We start from the raw sequence: 22,577 nt of genomic DNA on the forward strand, positions 1-22,577 counted from the left end.
GTATTCACATAAACCAGTCTAACTTCATTTGCTTCCACCTTTTCCTTCAAAAAATTATACTTGATAGTATGTTCTTTGTCTTAGAATGAAATACCAAATTCTTTGATATATCAATAGCAGCAGAGTTATCACAGTGAATAACTATCGGTGTATCACAATCCACCTTTATATCCTTCAACATTTGCTTCATCCATAAAACATGTGTATAGTTAGTAGCAGCAACAACATACTCAACTTCAGCAGTAGATAAATAAGTACATGATTGTTTCTTGTTGATCCATGAAGCCAACTTCTTTCCAAGAAAGAAAGCTCCACTGGAATTATTTTTCTGGTCATCAACGTCTCCAACCCAATCAGCATCTATATATGCACATAAAGTAAAGTCATCATCCTTAGGGTACCACAAACCATATTCTGATGTACCTTGCAAGTATATAAAAATTCTTTTCACCGCACTCTCATGATTTTCTCTAGGATCACTCTGAAATCTTGAAACAATACATACAACATTCATAATATCAGGCCTAGTCTGAGTCAAATAAAGCAAACCTTCAATCATATATTTGTATCTTGTAGGATTTACCAATGCAGAAACATCTTTTCTTGTCAATTTCTCACTTGTAACCATAGGAGTACTTATCGATTTAGAATCTCCCATACCAAATTTATTCAACAATTCCTTAGCATACTTAGTTTGACAGATAAAAATACCTTTGTTAGTCTAAGTAATCTGCAAACCTAAGAAAAATTTCATCTCACCAATCATAGACATCTCAAATCCTTTCTTCATATTCTTAGAAAATTCTATGCACAACTTATCTTCACCTCCAAAAATAATGTCATCAAAAAATAGTTCAATAATCAATATATCATCATCAATTATTTTGTAATATAAATTACTGTCAACACTACCCTTAGTAAAACCAAGCTTCAAAAGATATTTATCCAACCTTGCATACCAAGCTTTGGGTGCTTGTTTCAATCCATATAAAGCTTTTCTTAACCTCCAAACCATGTTTGTATCATAAGATAATGATATACTGTTAGGTTGCTCAATATAAACTTCCTCATCAAGATCCCCATTCAAAAATACACATTTAACATCCATCTGATAAACCTTGTAGTTTTTATAAGTAGCATAGGCAAGAAATAATCTTACAGCTTCAATCCTAGCTACAGGTGCAAAGGTCTCTCCATAATCAATTCCTTCCTTCCGAGAATATCCTTTACAAACCAATCTAGCCTTATTCCTTATAACTTGACCATCTTCATTCAATTTATTTCTAAAAACCCATTTAGTTCCAATAACATTTTTATTTTTAGGTCAGGGAACCAAAGTCCATGTGTTATTTTTCTCAATTTGATCTAATTCTTCTTCCATAGCTTTCAACCAATATTCATCTTTACATGCCTCAATTACTGATACCGGTTCAACTTGTGAAATTAAACATACCTCATTATTTGGCAGTCTTCTTCTTGTCATTACTCCATTTCTCTTATCCCCAATGATCTGATCTTCTGAATGATTCAATCTCACATACCTAGGAGTCCTCTAACTCTCTGTTCCTCTTTCCTGATCTTTAGTCACTGTAGAATTCTTTGATACTGTCGGAGTAACTGGTTGAACACTATGTTTTGGTAAAGGTGCTACCAGTTTAGATATAATCATTTCCACTGCCAATTCCTTCTCATAAGCTCTTATTTGACTTTTGTTTAGCTCATCTACTTTGACATTAGCACTCTCCACATTTCTCTACAATCTCTTGTTATAACATCTATATGTCTTGTTTTCATTAGAATAACCAAGAAATATGCCTTCATCACATCTAGGATTAAATTTGCCAATGATATCATCCCTCCTGATATAACATTTACTACTAAAAATTTTGAAATACTTAACTGTAGGTGTATTACCAAACCATAATTCATAAGGTGTCTTACCGGTTTCTCCTTTGATATGTACTATGTTGAATGTATAAACCATTGTGCTCATTGCTTCTCTCCGGTAGATATGAGGTAGACTAGCTTCCATCATCATTGTTCTAGCAACATCCAAGATAGTTTTGTTCCTCCTTTCCACAACTCCATTCTGCTGAGGTGTCCGAGGAGCATAAAATTGTCTTCTTATACCATGTTTCTCACAAAAGTTATTAAACTCACCGAATGTGAATTCTCCACCATGATCTGACCTCAAACATTTAATCTTCAATCTTGTCTTAGTTTCCACTTTAGCCTTAAATATTTTAAACTTTTCAAATGCTTCAGATTTTTCCTTCAGAAAAGTAACCCATATCATTCTAGAATAATCATCAATGATTAGCATGAAATATCTATCACCTTGAAAACTTTTAACTCTAGCAGGGCCACAAAAATCAGTATGAATAAGATCAAGAACATCATTTGATTCATCTTGTATACTCATAAAAGAGGTTCTGACCTGTTTACCTATTTGACATTCTTTACATACCGGATTATAGGGCTTCATAATCTTAGGTATATCCCTAACTGCCTTAGTTGAACTGATCTTCACAATGCAATCAAAATTCACATGACACGGCCTTTTATGCCATAGCCAACTCTCATCAATCTATGTAATCAAACATGTCTTCTCACCGGAGTTCAAATGAAATATATTACCTTTAGTCTATGTACCGGTTGCAATCTCCAATCCAGATCTGTTAATGATTTTGCATTTTCCATCCTTGAACTATAATTGAAATCCCTTATCCACTAATTGTCCTACACTCAAAATATTATGCCTTAAACCTTCAACATAATAAACATTGTCAATATTGTTCTTACCATCCAATGATATAGTTCATTTTCCTTTAATCATACTTGCTTTGTCATCTCCGAATCTAACTAGACCGCCATCAAATTCTTGCAAAGATAGAAACTTCCCTTTATCTCCAATAATATGATGTGAATAACCATTGTCAGTTACCCATTCATCTTTGTCTTCAATTTTAGCAGCAAGTTCCTTCTCTTCAGGTACATTCTCTTCCATTGTCGGATCATCTTCCTTGATAGTCAACAACACCCATTCCTTCCCATTGCCGAAACCACTAGCAGAGTCTTCTGTCGGTTCATCATCAGAATCAGTATTGCCTTCCTCATTCGCTATGTAGCATGATTTGTCTATGTTTTTCCTGTACTTATACTTGTTTTGATATCCAGGGTTAGGCTTAAAAGATCTTCTAACTCTTTCTTCAAATCTTGAATTCCTTTCAGGACATCTAGATGCAAAATGACCAATCTTATTACATGCAAAACATTTAAAAGGTGTTTTTTCTTCATACTTACTTCCTGTCGGTCCTTTAGGTACTCTTCTAGCAAATAGTGCTTCAAGTTGCTCAAACTCATCATCTTCTCTCTTCATATCTTCCAATTCCTTTTCATACAAAGCTTTCCAATCTTTCTTACCGGTTGTAGATGCAGATGTATGAAAAGCAATTTCAGTCTTCACAGCTCCAGAAGGTCCAAATTCTTCAAGCTCAAAAGCAGATAGTTTCCCAACCAAAATATCTATGTTGACATATGTATTAGCCATTGTTCTCAACTCAATAATAGTAGTAGCCTTCATTTTGTAATCCAATGGTAGGGCTCTCAGAACTTTAGAAACAATTTCATCTTCGCTCAGAGTTCCACCACAACATTTAATTCCCATAACAATCTCATTTACCCTTTCCATGAATGCAATAATCCTTTCATCTTCTTCCATCTTCAGGTTTTCATATCTCACCTGGTAACCATCAAGTTTAGCAATTTTCACTATAGAGTCTCCAACTTATCCCATATAGCCTTTCCAGATGATTTGTCAGTTAATCTGATTATTTGTTGATCAGAAAGTGCACACAAGAGGGCTTCTCTTGCTCTACAATCATTCTCAAGCTCCTTATCCATGTTTGTCAGAGGAGGATTGTCAGATTATAAGGTGTGACACCATTTTGTGTGATCTCCCAAATCTCCTTACCAAGACATCTCAGATGAGTCTCCATCTGAATCTTCCATACTGTGTAATTTGTTCCATAAAGCCTAGGAATATCTCTCTGAAAGATAGCTCTAGATGAACTGGATGAACTGGATGAACTTGAACTGATAGTCGCCATAGTATCTTCCTCAAGCGATTAAGCTTTCTGCAAAGAGGACCAAAGCTCTGATACCAATTGTTAGACAGTTCAAATAACCGGAAGACAACTGAGAGGGGGGGGGGTGAATCAGTTGTCACAGATTACCGGAACCATTAGCAATTAAAACTTAAATACCAGAACCCAAAATATTAATACCGGAATAGCAGTTAAACCAATTAAGCATAAATAATAATCACAGAATAAATACCATTCACATGACACCAAGATTTAAACGTGGAAAACCCGGTAAAGGGAAAAACCACGATGGGAAGCCTACCCACAATCAGATAATACTTTTGCAGTAAGTATGTGAATTATAATTGAGGGGCCTACACTTGTAGGAAGGCCAACAACCTAGAGCGCATTTCTCATCACAAAAGGAGTCTCACTGACTACATAGAAATCCAGACTACAATCCGAAGAAGTGGTGAACTGCAAAAGATAACATCTCCTATGCCAGAGTACAGTTTCGATTAAGCTCAATACCGGAGGACTGAATCCTCTTACATAAACCCAATTCGATCTCCAATGATCGACCCAATCCTCTACCTGAATGATATTACATTATTCGCACATTACATTCCTTTCCCATAACCATATATGATCTACAATGAAATCTTACATCTATATATACAAACCCTCGACCATAAACAATTAGGTCAACCACCAAACAATAAACCAATTACATAATTACAAACCATGTCGGCCTTAGACCAAACAAATAATATCCAACACATGAGACATCCTGGAAACGCATTGAGAGGTCCAATCCACACGTTACATTAAAGTCGGTCCATAACCTAGATCAACCGGGACCTAGTATAGGTCCACACTCTACATCAATGATCTCCATTTGCCAAATATCAAACATGATCACCATCAGCATCCTGAAACTCCACAAGAAGCTACACCAACACCACTTATGCAATTCATCAAAGATCTTCATCAAAAGCTCTGTCGGTGAAACCATCGCCGAAACCAGAAACCAAGCTTCTAGGCAAACAGGATAGCATTCGATCATCAGACCAAAACCAACTTACTGAATATGAGCATGAGTATCATGAACAAGCCAATTCCATAACCAAATCATACTAGAGCATATTGGATCATGCCAGATCCAAATCAACCAGAAACCACTCAACCTACCAAGACCAGAAGGGTGTCGGTAAAGCATCCAAACAGCTAGTGTTGGCATCAATGACAAAACATCAATGCAACACATAATCAATTCCAAATGGCCAATAAATTATAGGTTGCTCATAGTGTTTAGATTTGTGCCAAAATGGTATGAGGTCTCTTGCAAGTTATTTTCCCAGCTTCATTCAATCTATTTGAATAGCATTCTTCTATTGAGATTATTATTTGGGTGATTATATTGGTTTTAACAATTGAAGTCAATTGTTTTCAAAAACCTGTTTTTAATTAATCAAAACAATTGAAGTCATTTGAGGCAGAAGATTGCATGGAGATAGTTGGTCTTCATAATCAATTGATTAATCTTGCATTGGTTGACTTTGCCTTTTATTTTTATGTGGTAGTAGTAATTGTTGGAATTCTTTCATAAGAGTTGTATTGTTCTTTTAGTGATTGATTAACTTACTAATGGGTTTGTGTTGTTGTGTTTTCTCTCTTTGTTTATGTTAAGGCATATATTTAATGTGTTTTGGTAGTTTTCACTTATTCCATTGTAACTATTCATTTTCCTTGAGATAATATCAACTAATATTCTTTGGGTGAACATTTTCTTGTGTCTTTTACTATTGGCAAACGATTTGCTAGGCCTTGATAATACATTTCAGTTCTTGGTTGTTGTTCTCATCACTCCATGTAGGCTATCTATTTGTCTTGGTTGTTTAAGAATTTGGTTGCTCATACAAGTTGTCTATGAGGTTTTAGTTGCCAATTATTATCTTAACAATTACATGAATGATTATTACCTAGGAGTGCAACCATTTATCTTCTAGCAGGGATCATTCTTTCGTCGCCAAAAATGTTTGTTTCTAGTTTCAATTGTTTGTTTGGTAGCATTTTGTGTCAAGCATGCATCTCAAGATGTTGTTATAGGTCACCTACAAATGTTCACTTAAGCCAAATACCTACTTGTAACTATGTCATAGGTTAGTTCTAGGTTGCTATTAGTGTGAATTTTTGTGCCAAGATGGTATGAGGCTCTTGCAAGGTGTTTTCCCAACTTCATTCAAGTTATTTGAATAACATTCTTCTATTAAGATTATTATAGAGGTGATTTATATTGGTTTTAGCAATTGAAGTCATTTGGGGCAAAAGATTACATGGAGGTAGTTGATCTTTATAAACAATTGGTTAATCTTGCATTAGCTGAGTTTGCATTTTATTTTGATGTGGTAATAGTGGCAGCTGGAATTCTCTTACAAGAGTTGTATTGTTCGTCTAGTGATTGATTAACTTACTAAAAGGTTTGTGTTGTTATATTTTCTATCTTTGTTGATGTTAAGACATATATTCAATGTGTTTTGGTAGTTTTCACTTATTCCCAATGTAATAATTCATTTTCCTTGGTATGGCATTAACTTATATTTTTTTGGGTGAACATTTTCTTGTGTTGTTTACTATTGGCAAATGATTTGTCGAGCCTTGATATTTCATTTCTCTTCTTGGTTGTTATTCTCATCACTCCACATACACTATATATTCATCTTGGTTGTTTGAGTATTTGGTTGCTAGCATAAGTTATATGTGATGTTTTTAGTTGTCAATACATATCTTAACTATTACTTGGACAATTATTACCTAGGAGCACAACCATCTATCTTCTAGCAGGGATCCTTCTTGAGCAAATAAATCTAGTTTCTTTTAATAGAAAACAAGAAGAAAACTGAAGATTCTCCATTTTGACAGGGAACAAAGATATGTCCTCTAGATAGATAGAAAAGACGAAGTAAGAAAGAGGTGAACTCTCTTTGATGGTTAACATTACTCCTCTAATAAGAAACATAAAGAAAGATAAAAGATGAAAAAAGAAAGCCGAACTACAAGATCAATTTTATTCAATTTTTAAACTACTAAATTTAGATTTTTTTCATTAGACTTTCGTTTCATCCAACCTAACCCTTAAAAGATAGTGTAAAGATTAATTACATTCCACCAAGAAATTCCACCAAGAAGATCACCCTTGGTTTACTAGTTTGTAATATTCAACTCTTTAGATCCCTTCATGATAAATATGTGTGACCTTTCAAAAAATCAGATTCAAATTATTTGACCAACATAGCTTGTCTATGTCATGTTAGGTTGATCATCCAAGACAAATTGCATGTGCAACCAAAAGAGAAAGAAAAATGAGGCAGGCAACCAATAGTGTAGGGCAAGTCAACATCTAAATTTATTATTAATTTATTGGAAGGGTTCATAGTTCGTTGAATTTTTTTCACATGATTCACAAAAGACCATAAATTTCAACCTTCAATTCGTATGGAAGGCCGTGGTAAAATGTATGCGGCGATTTGCTTGCTTTATCTGCCCTTTCATTCGTATACGTAATTTTTCGCTTTGCCTATTCAAAAGTCCAACTCCTATACAAACGTTGGGAAAATAGACTTAAATTTCAATTCTGCCCCCATGATTTATTATTATATTATTATTATATTATTTTAAACACATGGAGTGACAAATCATTTGTCATAGATTCAGAGGTTAATTAGGGTTTAGAAATAGGATTAATTAGCTAGTTAAATAATATTAATTTTTTTCTTTAATGTGAGGGAAGATTTTTTTTTTAGAAAATTGAATGAAGATAATTTTTTGGATTTTCAATTACATAAAAGGATGGGAGATTGAGTGATTGAGCAAATGTATTCATCCACAATCAATCAAACATTATGTTACTTGAAGGTTCACTTTCATTATGACATCATCGGGTTGACATAAAAATCATGGTATATTAGATTATATATATGTTGTTGTAGACCAAGTCTTTAAAGTAATGTTGGGATTAATTATTGGCTTTGGATATAAAGATTTGTTTAAGTTGTAGAAGAAATTCCAAAATATACGTATTTAGATATATCTAACGTGAGGAAAAAAAACATTTTTAGAAGCTTGTAGGAGAGGGTTTTTTGACTTTTTAATTACAAAAGAGAAAGGGCAAGTCACGCAAGCAAAGATAGTCATTTGCTACCAATCAATTATTGTGTTAGCAGTTATTCATGTAGATTTTAATTTTGAAATAAATTCATGTGTTCGAGTGAAACAAATTAATCCTCAACTTATAAGCTCAAATTTTAAAATCATAAATAATGTTAGAAATCTTAAGATTTTATCGAAGTTAATCATTTTTTGTTCATAGTAAAATCTATGGAGTTAACCAATCTTAGTAATTAAAGAACTTGGAACCTCATTCTTGCCCCAAAAAGAGCTCAAACATAATACCTTACATATCCAAACCATGACAAATTGTCACTATCAACTTTTCCTTGGGAGCATAAGATTTGTCAAAGTGTCAAAAAGGAGCCTAAAAATTAAAAATACAAAAATATTTAAAACAACAATTATCATTTATGATTTCACTATCTTCACACAAGAGATGGATGTAAAACATCTCTACCAAACATGTACTTCCTCAAATTATCTTTAACTCTTTAAGATTCATCCCTTGCATAAACTTCATACCTTTATATTGTGCACTACAAGCACATTCTCTACCTTTAAATTTTAAATTGGACAATATGCATGCAACAAAATGGAACACCATTATCCACGTGTTATTCTTCCATAAGCATGTGACACTCGAAAATACCTACACCACCTAAATTAGATCCATACAAGTTTGACATTTGGTATTACACACATAAAAAATATGGTGACATCTCATGCCACATATTTTTCACACCATATGATTTCAACACAAGTGGCAATGCCATTTCCAAATAGACTTAGTCATTCATAGTCAACATAAATTATAAATATTGACACTATACACCTTATACAATAGTAAAGCCACTAAAGAAAATTCCTTAGCACACTTAACATGTTGGTTTTGCGCTCTATCCAAAAAGTCTAACACACCTAGAAACTTTAAATATTTTCCGTAAATGGGAAACTTTCTCTTCAAGAAAGGGCGAAAGCTTAGAATCTATTTCTATGGGTTTCATTCACAATTCTTAAGGCAAAGAACCAACTCTATAATGCACAACATATGCACAACTTGCTAATTGATACACATATCATTAGTTGCACATCACCATGCAATTCACATTCTATTTCTACTCCGTCATCTCCAAGCACATCATAATGCAATAGGGACCACCAGTCCTCAAGAGAGGGTGAATGATTTGAACACATGCATATTTCTTCTTTAGGTCATTGTCAACTTTTCTACAAGCTTCTTTAATGGACACCAAAATGTAATGAGAACCATTGATCGTCATGAAAGGGTATATAATGTAAACACGACCTTATTAGATCATCAATAAAATAATGTTCTATTTGTAGCTCTTATGTACTCATATATGCACTAACTTATAACATATTTGTCTTTGGTACAGTCACGATAGGGGGGAGTCCTCAAAGAGAATAGTCCAGACCTTGCAGCAAGAGCAACACAATAGAAGCAACACAATGTGATGGAGGCGATGCAGAATTAGAATTTTATTATATCAAGGAATTCAAATACAAATTGGCCAACAAAATGTGGGCTTGCAGATTTGGCACACGGGCCTGATTACAAACATGCTCAAAGTACAATATCTGGGCTCAAGCAAAAATGTGAGCCAACTCTGGATTTCCTAATATTCTGATTAATCTTCTATATCCCCTCTAAATGCTCAATTATATTGATTTATATGATATTCATAGCTCTAGGATGATTCACGTCGACCCAAGATGAAAAAAATTTACCGATGAAGAAGATGTAACATGTAGAACAACTAGGTCGGGCTTCGCCAAAGAATTCCTTCGAAAAATACATAGAATGAGGTGCGGACCTAAGGGAAGGTCGACCATAAGCCAAGGAATGTTGGAAGCTATGAAATGAGGCTCCGCAAGCCACATAAATGATCTACAAGATTCTCCATTAGCTGATAGGTCCAAGCAATTCCAGTGCTTTGAGTTAGAAAACTGACTAACATTCTGGAAGCGATGACTTGCCGGAAAAAAATCCAAATGTCCCAAGAACTTAGGATAAGGTAGATGAACAAGTTCACAAACAAAATCCAGCTCCACAAGATCCGGTGAACAAATGCTGAATGAAATGTTGAAACTGTAAAGTCGAACTGAACAAAAAACAAAACAGAAAACAAACTGGAATGTAAATGTTTTTTTTTGGGTGATGCAAGATTGCCAAGAACCAGGGATGCTCCTGCATTAGTCTTGCACATATATGCAAATCTAGCAATATTGCTTCACATCTAATCATGCAAGCCTAATCCTTTCTAAGTTCTAAATACAAAGTCTAGGATTTATCTGGGCTCAAACCTTTGTAACTTCCTCAAAGCATCTTTATCTCCTTTAAGCATCGTGCTTCATATATGCTTCATTACTTTGTGTGATACACTACAAAAATATGCTCTAGGTTCTCAACTTTATATTATTAGACCATACATGTATGCCACATGGAATAACATCATCCACGTGCTATGCTTCCATATGCATGTAACATTAGTAGGCCCCGCATCATAGGAATTAGCTCCATGTAAGTCTATCATTTGGCACCATATACATTGGACAGGTGATGGCATCATGAGCCACATGTTTTCTGCACTATATAAGTTCAACACTAAGCAACATCCTATTCACACAAACTTAGCCATCAACAATCAACCTCAACAATAAAATATACTAAAGTTATACACCTTGTATAGCAAGAAAGCTACTATAGCAAAGCCCATAGTGCAACGAATAAGGTAGTTTTGCACTCTAGTGCAATAAGTCCATCAACCTAACCTAATAGATTGGTTTCTTCCAGTAACGTATTTCATGCAATCCAGAAAATTAAACAATATATTTCATTCATTTTTTGTTAGGAGAATTATAACTCTTAATGTTTATTATAAATAACCGTATTCTCGTATATGAATATACCTAGCATTTATACTAATCATAAATTTGAATTATAACTCTTAATGTTTATTATAAATAATCCTATTCTCGTATATGAATATACCTAGCATTTATACTAATCATAAATTTTAATATTTTGTAGTTTCTACATCTTATTTACATGCTCTATATACATTTTGTAATGCATAACATTATTTAAATGAGCTGCTTGATTCCTGAACTATCCTTTGTTTGTCTTCCTAGGCTCAAATGGAAGCAGGCCTCCATAAACAACATCCTTTTCCCCTTATTATATGTTTGCTTGTAGATGTATTGCATGTCATAATGAAGTGACAAGTGGCATAGCTAAAAACAAACTAGGAAGAGATAAGTCAAACCTCCCTCTCCAAGTGGGTATCATAAAAGCTTACAATAAATGTCAAAAAAGGGACGGCGCCTGCAATGACAACTAGCAACTTGTCAGTAAGGCCAATATGACCGTATGCCGCAACCCGGTTTCAATCTTGGCCGTTGCTTTCTCAACAGGGCAGAGGATCTTGCGCCACGTTGACCTTTCACCCGTACAAGCAACCTTCACAAAGTCATCGCATGCATTTGAATCTTCGTCACTGCTTTTTTTTCGCCCCATCGCAATTTGCAATCTCTCTACGGAAATCGGGGTTGCTGAAAGAGTAAAAAAAATTAATTTACATAAATAGTGTCTTTATTTAAAATTAGGTTTAAGGAATATGGCATATATTTAATTAAACTAATTTAAGGCTGTGATAAATTTACAATGGCGAAATTTATATTTATTTTTTATTTTTATATTGAAACAATGCAATTACAAAATGAAGCTATTAGTAGGTAGTTGAATGAAAATGAGAGAATATAGTACAATACAGTCAAAAAATGGTTGAGCGAAGGTTACAAATCATTTCATAATTTGATATAATCCTTGTTTATGATCAAGAGTGTACAAATTCTGAAATTGGGTAATCTCTTCTTTGATAAGCTAAGCTTTTTCATAGCATCCACATTCTTTTTGCTCAAAGCCTCAGATTGCGAGAAAAGAGAAGCCACTTGAAGAAAGATGTTAGAGTAAAGCCATAGAATAACAGTTCCTAGAAAACATAGCATTACATCTCATTCGTGTTTATATTGAGAAAATGTCTTAATAATAGTATATTAACAAATGATGTAATTTTTTGTAATGTTGATATCATTTTTTAAGTCTCTATCTATCTTTTGCACACACATTCTACCTTATCACAAGTGTATTTATACGTTTAAGAATACATTTTTCATTTATTGAGCATATTATTTCTCTCATGCTCAACTATGTGTTTTGTATCTATATCTTATTGCTCCATCAGTCTAAGTATGAGTGTAGGTATGACATCAATTCCACATTTGTAGATATGGCCCATAAAGTTATGGAATTCATATTCAAAATTTGGATATCTTTTGTTTATTTCAGTGGTTGTTATGAGTTGACTAAAAGCATATTTGTGCAATTATTGTTTTGTCCTCGTAATTAAAGGCATCCTATTGCATTCATTTCATATACTTTGATATCCTCTTTCATCCAAGATCATTGTCACTCATAAGAATTTTTTTTTTTTGAATACTTAAATTTTTACCCCAAAAAAACAACATTTACTTCAAATTATCAATTAGGACATCCATACACTTGCAAGTATTGCCTCTCAATCCTTAACATTATTGTAAAAAAAATTATACATGGTTTACCTATTGAATGTTTTCCCTAGTGATTCAGTAGCCTCTAAAAACATTCTCAAATTAGATATAATTAATACCCCTTGAATCTAATTATAAAATACAAGGAGATTTCATTTTATTTCTTCTACTACAATTAGATGGGACATTTTATGTGTGAATGTAGCTCTCCCCATGCTTCCTCCTCTAAGAATGTTCAACTTCAAAAGAGGATCCAAAAATTTGGAAATTAAAACTCTAATTATATTTGAAGAAACCATGGCCAAATTATGGTGGATCTTATTAAGGACAACCACATTCTTAGATTAACAAGGATGCTAGTGGGAACTTCTTCTCAAGTAGGGAGGAATAAGAGGATTTAGATGCAAAATCCTTGTATTTTGATGATTTTGAAGATGAATTCTTGTTTAGAATTTTTTAATTCTCTTAATTAAGAAAGCATGGATGTAAGTATACAATTGAGAAAACAAAGACGAAGTTGACATTGAAAATTGGGTTTCTATGGAGGACTCAAGTGAACTTAATCATATGTTTCCCCTAAGATCAAGTCCATACATGTTTCTCAATCTGCAAAAGCCTTAGCAAGTGTTGTGCCTTATGAAAAATTCATTATAGAGCCCCTTTAGATCATCCATTAAAGTTGGAGGTGTTTTTTGTAAAGTGTCAAACTATGATGTTTTATTAGGATTCAATTGCATAAGTTTAGATTCAAACTCATTGACCTACATTTCATGAATAGTGGTTCAAGGGAATCAATCTCTAATGAGCATGCATGATCCACTTAGCATCATTGCATCTATATGATACTCACAAGGACAAAGCATTGAGATTTCTTGAAAGGTCACTCATCCTAGTACTTCTTTGAGTCAAGCATAGTGTCAAAGTAGCATTGGGATGGGTGACGTCTTGGGAAGTCCCAATGCTTCATACTTATGAGAATCACCTATATGTAATGAGTGCTAATTGGACCAATTGTGCTAATGAGAGATAAATTCCATCGAACTACCACTCATGGAGTATGGGTTAATAAGTTTGACTCAAAGTCCATGTAATTGAATCTTGATTAAATATCATATTTGATGCCTACACCTCCTACTTGTCAACACATAAGCTAAATGGTCTCTATATAAAAGTGTTTATAAGGCACAACACTTAGTAGAGGTTTTACAAATAGGGTAGCAAGTGGGCTTTATCTTTGGAGAAACTCCACGACTAAGAGTGTTTAAGTCATAATACCAAAATCAATGATCTCCCAAAAAATCCAAATGCTTCATCCCTAGATGCATGTATACTAAATGAACCATTCATACTCATACAAAATATATTTTTTACAACTACTATTCACTATTAATTTTTTTAATAATAAAATGTCATAATATTACACTTTTTAAAACTTTGTATTACGCAATGTTGTGATCATTTCACCGTGTAACTCCACCTCCACCAATTATGGTTGCCCCCTTAACAAAAGACAAAAATATTATATATCATGCAATTCCACTTTGACAAATAAAAGCAAAATATATTTTTTACAACTATTATTCACTATTAAAAAATTTTATAATAAAACATTATAATATTACACTTTTTAAAACTTTGTATTAAACAATGCTGTGATCATTTCACGGTTCACCGTGTAACTCCACCTCCACCAATTATAATTGCCCCTTAACAAAAGAAAAAAATATTATATATCATCAATTCCACTTTAACAAGTAAAAGCTCCATATTGTATGGTCTATGATAGTGGAATTAATATTAAGAGAACACATTATAATGTCTTTCCCTGAAAATAGCAAAGCTTAAAAATACGAGTCTTTAAAAAAATACGATCTTCAGAATTAATTACAGTCAAAAAAGATTCTCGTAGATCCCGGGTAGATAATCCTTCAAAGAATCGATTGCCACTTGTCAGCATAAGATTTGTTCCAAAGTTCGAGGACAAACTCCGACAATTGAGGGCCAGAATGCGTTGAATTTACATTGCAAGCGTTGTACAATGTAAACAGAGCATACTGGATTTCTTATCAGGGCAGGACAGATATTACGGCTATGCCTATATAAACAAGCTTTCTCATAGAAATATAGAGTCCATTTCTCTGCAAATGCACTCCAAAAGAGAGAAGCATGAACATAAAGTCTTGTTAGAAATGATTGAGTGGTGCTCAATGCTCAAACATGGTAATGTTTGATATCCTGCTTTGCTTTTTTCATATTGAGCTTTTGGGATTCACTTTGGTTGTCGAGTATCTACCAGAGAATAAGACTATGATAATCACTTCATACAGTCTTTCAGATTCTTTTGGTCAAAATTGCACTTTTATTGATAATCACTTTATACAGTCTTATAGATTTTTTAGTTTCAGAATTGTTAATTTGGTGGAATGGATGCTGTTCAGTTTCTGTTTGAGTCAAAAAAGTATCAGTACAAACATAGATTCTTTTGGTTTCAAAATTACAAATTTGATGGAATGGATGTCGTTCAGTCTCTGTTTCTGAGTCGAAAAAAAGTATCAGTACAAACAGAGATTCTTTTGGTTTCAAAATTGTAATTTTGGTGGAATGGATGCCACTCAGTCTATGTTTGCAAGTCAAAAAAATATCAATATAGTAAGTCTATACTTGTGCTTGAATATTGGATAGCAAAATGAATTCATGAAGGATATAAAATCTTTGAAGAACTGTGCCAATGGCAGGATTTATTCTTCACTGTTCTTTTTACAGTTGGTGTATCCATTTGAACCCACTGCTTAAGAAAATCTGACATGTTGTCAGCACTTTGAATAACACCCATGACAAAAAGGGAAATTTAAGCTTAGACAGGCGTAAAAGAAATGCTTTAACAGGTTCATGGATTTTGTTTAGTGCCTTTTAGAATCTCTCTTTTTGGACCATTTTAGAATTCAGTGAATAAGGCTGCAATTTTAGTTGCTCGTTGCACTGTTCAGTACTGTTTTGAGCGTCATTGTTAAGCTTTGCTTTTGTCTATTTGATGGCTTTTACTGGACATATATTTTATTGTTCTGCACCGGGCTTGTGAAGTTTTGGATGTGCATATTATATATTTGTTTTTGAATCTTGAAATTATATGCAGATATGTAAGACCAGAACACTGAAGCTGCAACACAAGTCACAGAATGAAGAGATGTGGGATATCAGGGCAGCCATGGTGTGTATAACAGTGTAAGTTACACTGCCATATCAGCATAACCATTATAACTTGAAGGTGTTGTTTCTAGTTCAGTGTTATATTTAGTAATTGTGTTCTGTCCTGTTTGATGGAGATAAAATATTTTAAATATGTATGTGTGGAAATGTCAAAGATCTTACTATAATCGTTCAACAATATTAAGGCTGAGTACAAAGAATTCTCAGAGAAAACTGTGTGGCTAGAAACTACATGCCAAACTCTGTGGATAGAAATTACATGCCAGCTTAGAATCTCCTTGGAGACCCAGCACAAGATGATAGTGATGAACCCCCCAAGGAGATCCTAAATGCAGATGTGGGCTCTTAGTTCTGTTCAGTGTATTCATAAGCAGTTTTTTTCAAGAATGTTTATTCGTAGAAGTTTTTTTTTGTTCTATAGAATATTTGAACTTAGCATCATTTAGGTGCCTACAACATGAACTTTGTCATTAAATCAAATGTCTTTTGGTGCAATGCAGAAACAAATTTTAATTTCCAGATAATGGTTAGTTAGTGAGGGAGTCTATGTCCCTTTTGTAATTAACTTAGTTCATTGACCTCTCTGTACCACTTGGGATGGATTTTAACAAAATTGTTTTATGGGTTTTGCCAGTTAATCAAAGGTAGCTACAAAACAGGGTAGTGTGGTACAGAAAGTATCCCCACATCTTGGAAGCATGGATATGGGTACCAGGAACAATCCTGAAGCTATGGATCCAGAGGCTATGAAGGAACAAGTGCACAAGACTACTTCAAGTCCAATATTTGATCTCCCAGTAGATTCAGAACACAAAGCTAGAAAATTCAAGCTTTTTTCAATAGCTAAACCCCATATGAGAGCTTTCCACCTATCCTGGATCTCCTTTTTCACATGCTTTCTTGCCACGTTTGCTGCTCCCCCTCTGATACCCATTATCAGAGACAATCTAAATCTCACCAAGAGAGACATAGGCAATGCAAGCATAGCATCAGTCTCTGGCTCCATATTCTCAAGGCTTGTGATGGGAGCATTATGTGACATGGTAGGCCCTCGTTATGGGGGTGCATTTCTCATTATGCTGTCTGCCCCTGCTGTTTTTTCTGCTGCTACAATTTCTTCTGCACAGGGTTTCATCCTTGTCCGTTTCTTCATAGGCTTCTCATTGGCAACTTTTGTGTCATGCCAATTCTGGATGAGCTCAATGTTCAACACTAAGATTGTGGGCCGTGCAAATGGATTGGCAGGAGGGTGGGGAAACATGGGAGGAGGAGCAACACAGCTAGTGATGCCTCTGGTTTATGATCTGATTCACAAATCCATAGGCTCCCCGAGCTTCACCGCATGGCGTATTGCTTTCTTCATACCTGGAGTGATGCTCATTTTCATGGGGCTCCTTGTGCTCACCTTTGGACAAGATCTACCAGATGGTAACTATGTAGCTCTTCATAAACAGGGGGATAAGGCAAAAGACAAATTCTCAAAGGTAACCAAACTCTCGTTCAGCACGTTCAAGAAGATATTGCAAATAGATGCGGGGATAGTTACGAACAGAAATGACTATCCAGTTCAGTTCTTAGGATATATTAATGTATAAATTATGTTCATACATCATACTTTATGCATTGGTACATCTTAGGGGTTGGATAGTCATTTCTGTTAAAAACAGAGATAAAGATTTTTTAAAAAGCTAGTTCTGATTTTGTTCTATCTTCTAAATGTAGAAAAGAAAATGGCTATCCAATCCTTAGATGCACCCATGCATAAATTGCCCTCTTATACATTGGTTGCTTTAGATTTTGGATAAATATTTGGTGAAAATTAAAAGATTGTTTTGGACTCTAAATTTGTGCATATTCTATCTTCTCTTTGATTCATAGTTTAGATCACTAGTAAGTGTAAGAGCACAAGGTAAGGTAAAAGGCATAAGTAAAGGCTGGAATTTGAAAGATTAATGAATGGATTTTATGGTAAGCTTAATTTATTTGATTTTGCTCTGAAGAAGTACAACTATTAAACAAACTTTCCAGCTGATAACTATTAAAAATTGATAGCAAATGGTTATAAGCAATTAATCAAACATAGAAGGTGGGCATAGCAAGCATAATTCAAGCACAGTTTCTAAAGATAATGGAGTTTTCTGGTTTGCCTTTAGAAATTGAAAGGCCTCGGTAATGCTCAGAAAAGTTTGCATAGCTAAATCATAACACAAGAAAATACAGTGCAAACTCTAATCGTTGTTTGAGTTTTGCTTTTTTCCTTGAAGCTGTGTATGTTTCATGTTCTTCACTTTGTATGATATATTTAGCATTTTTTAAGAATTGCCCAAATTTTGCTCTATAATCTCCCTTTGAAGTTTCCAAAATTCAAATCTTCAAATCTTTTGGAATTTTTTTTTCACTAAAATCACTGTTCTAAATTGCTTTACTCTTACATGAACAATATTTATATGGTAACTTATTTCTACAATGCTGGGCAGGTTTTCTGGCACGCCGTCAAGAATTACAGGGCTTGGACCTTGGCTCTTACCTATGGATACTGTTTTGGAGTAGAGCTTACTATAGACAATGTGATTGCAGAGTATTACTTTGATAGATTTGATTTAAATCTTCACACTGCAGGCATAATTGCATCTACATTTGGACTTGCCAACATAGTGACCCGTCCATTTGGGGGAATATTGTCTGATATTGTAGCGCGTAGATATGGCATGAGAGGAAGAATATGGACTCTCTGGATTGTTCAGACTCTGGGTGGTATATTCTGTGTGTGTTTGGGAAAGGCAAATTCACTGAGCCTCTCCATTACAGTCATGCTGATCTTCTCCATATTTGTGCAAGCAGCTTGCGGTCTGACTTTTGGAATAGTTCCTTTTGTTTCTAGAAGGTTTGGATTCTGCATTTCCCTTGCCACTGAATTTGATTAAGGTCCCATTTTTTCATTAGCTTGGAGTGAACATCAAACCAAACAAATCACAGGATTTGCCCATAGTTCTCATAAATGAAGCTATCTAACTTAGAGGAAGGAAACCAAAAAAAAAAAACCACCAAACAATTTTTACGTGTATATGATTAAAAGGAAACACTTCTTTCTTAAAGTGCTTCAAATGGGAAAGAATGGAGTGCTTATGCTTTAAATGTAAAAGAATTTGGTTTCACAGGTCCAAGCTTGTATATGTCTGGCTCCATGTATATTAGTCAGTTGAAAGCAAGACATGTTATCAATGTGATTGCATCTCGAGTAATTAGTAGTGGAAGATAGTTCTATGTTGAGTCATTGGTCATTTTGTTTTGTATTTTTTTCTGTAATTAATAAAGTTTTTACCCTTTTGTGAAAAAAAAGAAGTGTTGACAACTATTACAAATATTTTGTGGGTTGTATACATAATTGCAGGTCATTGGGGATAGTGTCTGGAATGACAGGAGGAGGGGGCAATCTGGGAGCAATGGTCACACAGCTTCTCTTCTTCACTAACTCCAACTATTCCAAGGAGACTGGAATCAGCTTGATGGGTATCATGATTATCTCCTGCACATTGCCAATATTGGGGTTGTATTTTCCACAGTGGGGAGGAATGTTTTGTCCACCTTCCAAGTCTGAGAATGCTAGTGAGGAGAAGTATTATGGATCGGAATGGTCTGAAGCGGAAAAGCAACTAGGGATGGACAGCATGAGCATAAAATTTGCTGACAACAGTCGCAGTGAAAGAGGAAAAAGATCTTCTCTGACTTCTGCCCCAACTCCAATGGAGAGTACCCCTCAGCATGGGTGAAGATCATCCCAATGTGGACATAACTAAAACACAATGGTAGGGGACCTTTCTGCCTAATAGATCCTGATGCTCCTTAATAGGAGGAATTGGCCCTACCATTACACATTGAATGTAGATGATATATTGTACATTTTAGGGTTGCAGATTATGAGGTCAAATATATTAAAAATGTAAGATTGCTGTATTGTTTTTCTTAGCATTATTGTTTTTCTTAGCAATCTGTTGACTGCTCTCTTTCTATGTAAATTTTTCTCTTCATTGTTTCAATAAATAAAAAAAATTCTCGTGACCCTCCACAATATAATAACAGCAATAATGTATCATAAGAATTTATAAGTCTTCACAAATATTTTCTGTCATTGTAATTTTGTGATCTACTTTGTTCACCACAAACTTCCTTTTCTTCTTGAAATGTAATTTGGTTGAATCAAAAGTAATCAGCAATTATACTTTTTCTCCGCTAGTTTAAACTATGTTATCAAGAACTCTCAAAAAAAATTGGTGGGGATTGAATTTTCATTCATTTGTTTAAATATAAGTTTGTAATCATAAAAGAGTTCTGGTTTGACATGTGTAAATTTCTTGTAGCTGCTTTTGGTTTTGATTGTGTATCTTTTTTTACATCAACGTTTCGGATCACACTCTTTGATCCATCATTAGGATGCTCAAAGAATGCAAGGATATGATAGATGGTAAATTGAAGACTGAGGCTTATCGTAGGTTGTATTTGAAGGAAAGGGAGAGAAAAACAAAAACACAAGAACGGGGAGAGGAGAAAGCAGCTAAAAAGTGAGAAAAAAACCACGAGAATAACGATTGACAAGAGGAAAATAGAGGAATAAAAAACAAGACAAATGAATTAAATAAGAACCTAAAGCAAAGAGCAAAAACCAAACCATAAAGATAAATGAATAAACTTATAAATAAAATAATTATATATAAATATATGTGTGTGGTGTGTGTGTGTGCGTGTAAATATATATAAGCATGCATGTATGTATGTATGTACGTATGTTATATATACATACTTACATACATACCTATATGCCTACCCCTATATATATGTATCAAGCCTGCAAGTATATATGTATGTGCATATGTTATACATACATACGTACATACTGTTGGCATTTTTGTTTATTTATGTTGTGATTGTCATTGATGGACACACACTTGTATTGAGATCCCCTTTATATGTATGAGCTTGTGCTCAACCGGTATTTGTTCCAACCGGTATGTTGTATTCTAGTCTTTAGACTAGTGGTGATTTTGCAGAATGTGTTTCCCGGTCTGAAGTGGCATGTTGACCCCAAGCAGTTCGTAGATCCCAAGCGGTACGAGGGAGCAAAGCAGCACAACACAGTTACCAACCGGCATTTTGTGATGAGTTACCAATCCACCGATTGTTTGATAGTGCCGACACACTGACGGTGCTTTTTGTGTCGTGTTACTGAGTATGTCTAGATTCATTGAACCTAGGAAATTGTAATGTAATCCTATTGAACCGACATGAAATCAGATTCCTTTAAAAGGACATCATGTCTAGGGTTTTAAGTTGTTGCTAAAAGGGTTAATGTCGTGCTAAGGTTTAAGGTGGTTGTTGAGTTGTTGTAAGAACAATCTTATCTGAGAAGATCAAGTTGTAACTGAGAGAGAGAGAGAGAGAAGACTGAAGTAATGCTGGAATACATTAGCTGTGAGCAATACTGGATCTAATCAAGCAGTTTGTGCTATTAGATAGATCAAACACTTGTTGATTACTCACATCTTTGACAAGTCTATAGCCCTTAACCAAGTAGGCCTCAAAGCCTTTGTAAAATCTTCTAACAAGGTGGTTCACACCTGTGAATCTAAAATGCTCTAACAAGGTAGTCTTTAATCGGACTTATCTCCTAACAGAGATTGAGATTCCTAACAGGATCTGTTCTGGTGAAGAACATTGTAAGACCTTAACCGATATGGTTTCTATTCTGCAGATAGTGACTTGTGAGTTCCATCTCACCGTGGTTTTTTCCTAGTTTGGTTTCCACGTCAAATATCTTGTGTTATGGTTGTATTGCTTTTGTGGGTGAATGCATTATTCGCATTTTGGTTTGCATGTGTGGTAACCAGTCTGACTGTTAGACTGCTTTACCGGTTTATCTTTAGACTGTGTAAGTGTTTTAGTGAATTGATTTTTGGCATACTAATTCACCTCCCCCCTCTTAGTATTCATCACATACATACCCATGTGTGTGTGTGTGTGTGTGTGTGTGTGTGTGTGTGTGTGTGTGCATATGTAACACACACACACACACACACACATATATATGAACACAAATAAATAAATCTATAGATACAAATAGGGCAAAGAGATTAAAAAAGAGGAAGATCAAAAGTTCAAGAAAGAACCAAACACTAGAGTTGAGAAAAGGAAAAGCACAAAAATGAACCAACAAAAAATAAAAGAAATAAAAAATAAAATTAACAATAAAAATACAAAAAAAAAACTAAAAATGTAAATAAAAACACAAGACTAGAGAAGGCAAGAAAGACAACTAAATTGAAAAGGAATAGAAACAAGGTGGGGGCGCGCTAAGAAAACAAAATAAGCCAACGACAAAAGAGAATGTCCCAAGCTCAGAGTCAAGCTAATAACTAAAAGAGCTACAAAACTAGGACTAAAGGAGGGAAGAGGCCAAAAAAGATAAAAAGAGAAACAAAGAAGGCAAGAACAGGAACCTAGAGGGAAGGAGAACTAGGAGAAGAAGAAACA

The 22,577-nt window shown here is 34.4% G+C and overlaps 1 protein-coding gene across 1 annotated transcript; it reads left to right on the forward strand.

Annotated features, from left to right (window-relative positions):
* The first annotated feature begins 14,896 nt into the window (after positions 1-14,896).
* LOC131027354 (high-affinity nitrate transporter 2.1) lies at positions 14,897-20,021 on the forward strand. Its single transcript, XM_057957389.2, has 5 exons — positions 14,897-15,065; positions 15,979-16,067; positions 16,687-17,536; positions 18,530-18,936; positions 19,444-20,021. The coding sequence occupies exons 3-5, from the start codon at positions 16,751-16,753 to the stop codon at positions 19,820-19,822; spliced, it is 1,572 nt and encodes a 523-aa protein (XP_057813372.1). The 5' UTR covers positions 14,897-15,065; positions 15,979-16,067; positions 16,687-16,750; the 3' UTR covers positions 19,823-20,021.
* The last annotated feature ends 2,556 nt before the right edge of the window (positions 20,022-22,577 follow it).

Source organism: Cryptomeria japonica, chromosome 3 (assembly GCF_030272615.1).
Source record: "Cryptomeria japonica chromosome 3, Sugi_1.0, whole genome shotgun sequence".
In the NCBI taxonomy this organism is placed as follows: domain Eukaryota; kingdom Viridiplantae; phylum Streptophyta; class Pinopsida; order Cupressales; family Cupressaceae; genus Cryptomeria; species Cryptomeria japonica.

Excerpts from the sequence above, each read along its gene's own strand:
- LOC131027354 (XM_057957389.2), top strand. The coding sequence starts at position 16,751 with ATGGATATGGGTACCAGGAACAATCCTGAAGCTATGGATCCAGAGGCT. Across the intron at positions 17,537-18,529 it reads CAAAAGACAAATTCTCAAAG|GTTTTCTGGCACGCCGTCAA; the intron begins GTAACCAAACTC and ends AATGCTGGGCAG. Across the intron at positions 18,937-19,443 it reads GTTCCTTTTGTTTCTAGAAG|GTCATTGGGGATAGTGTCTG; the intron begins GTTTGGATTCTG and ends ACATAATTGCAG.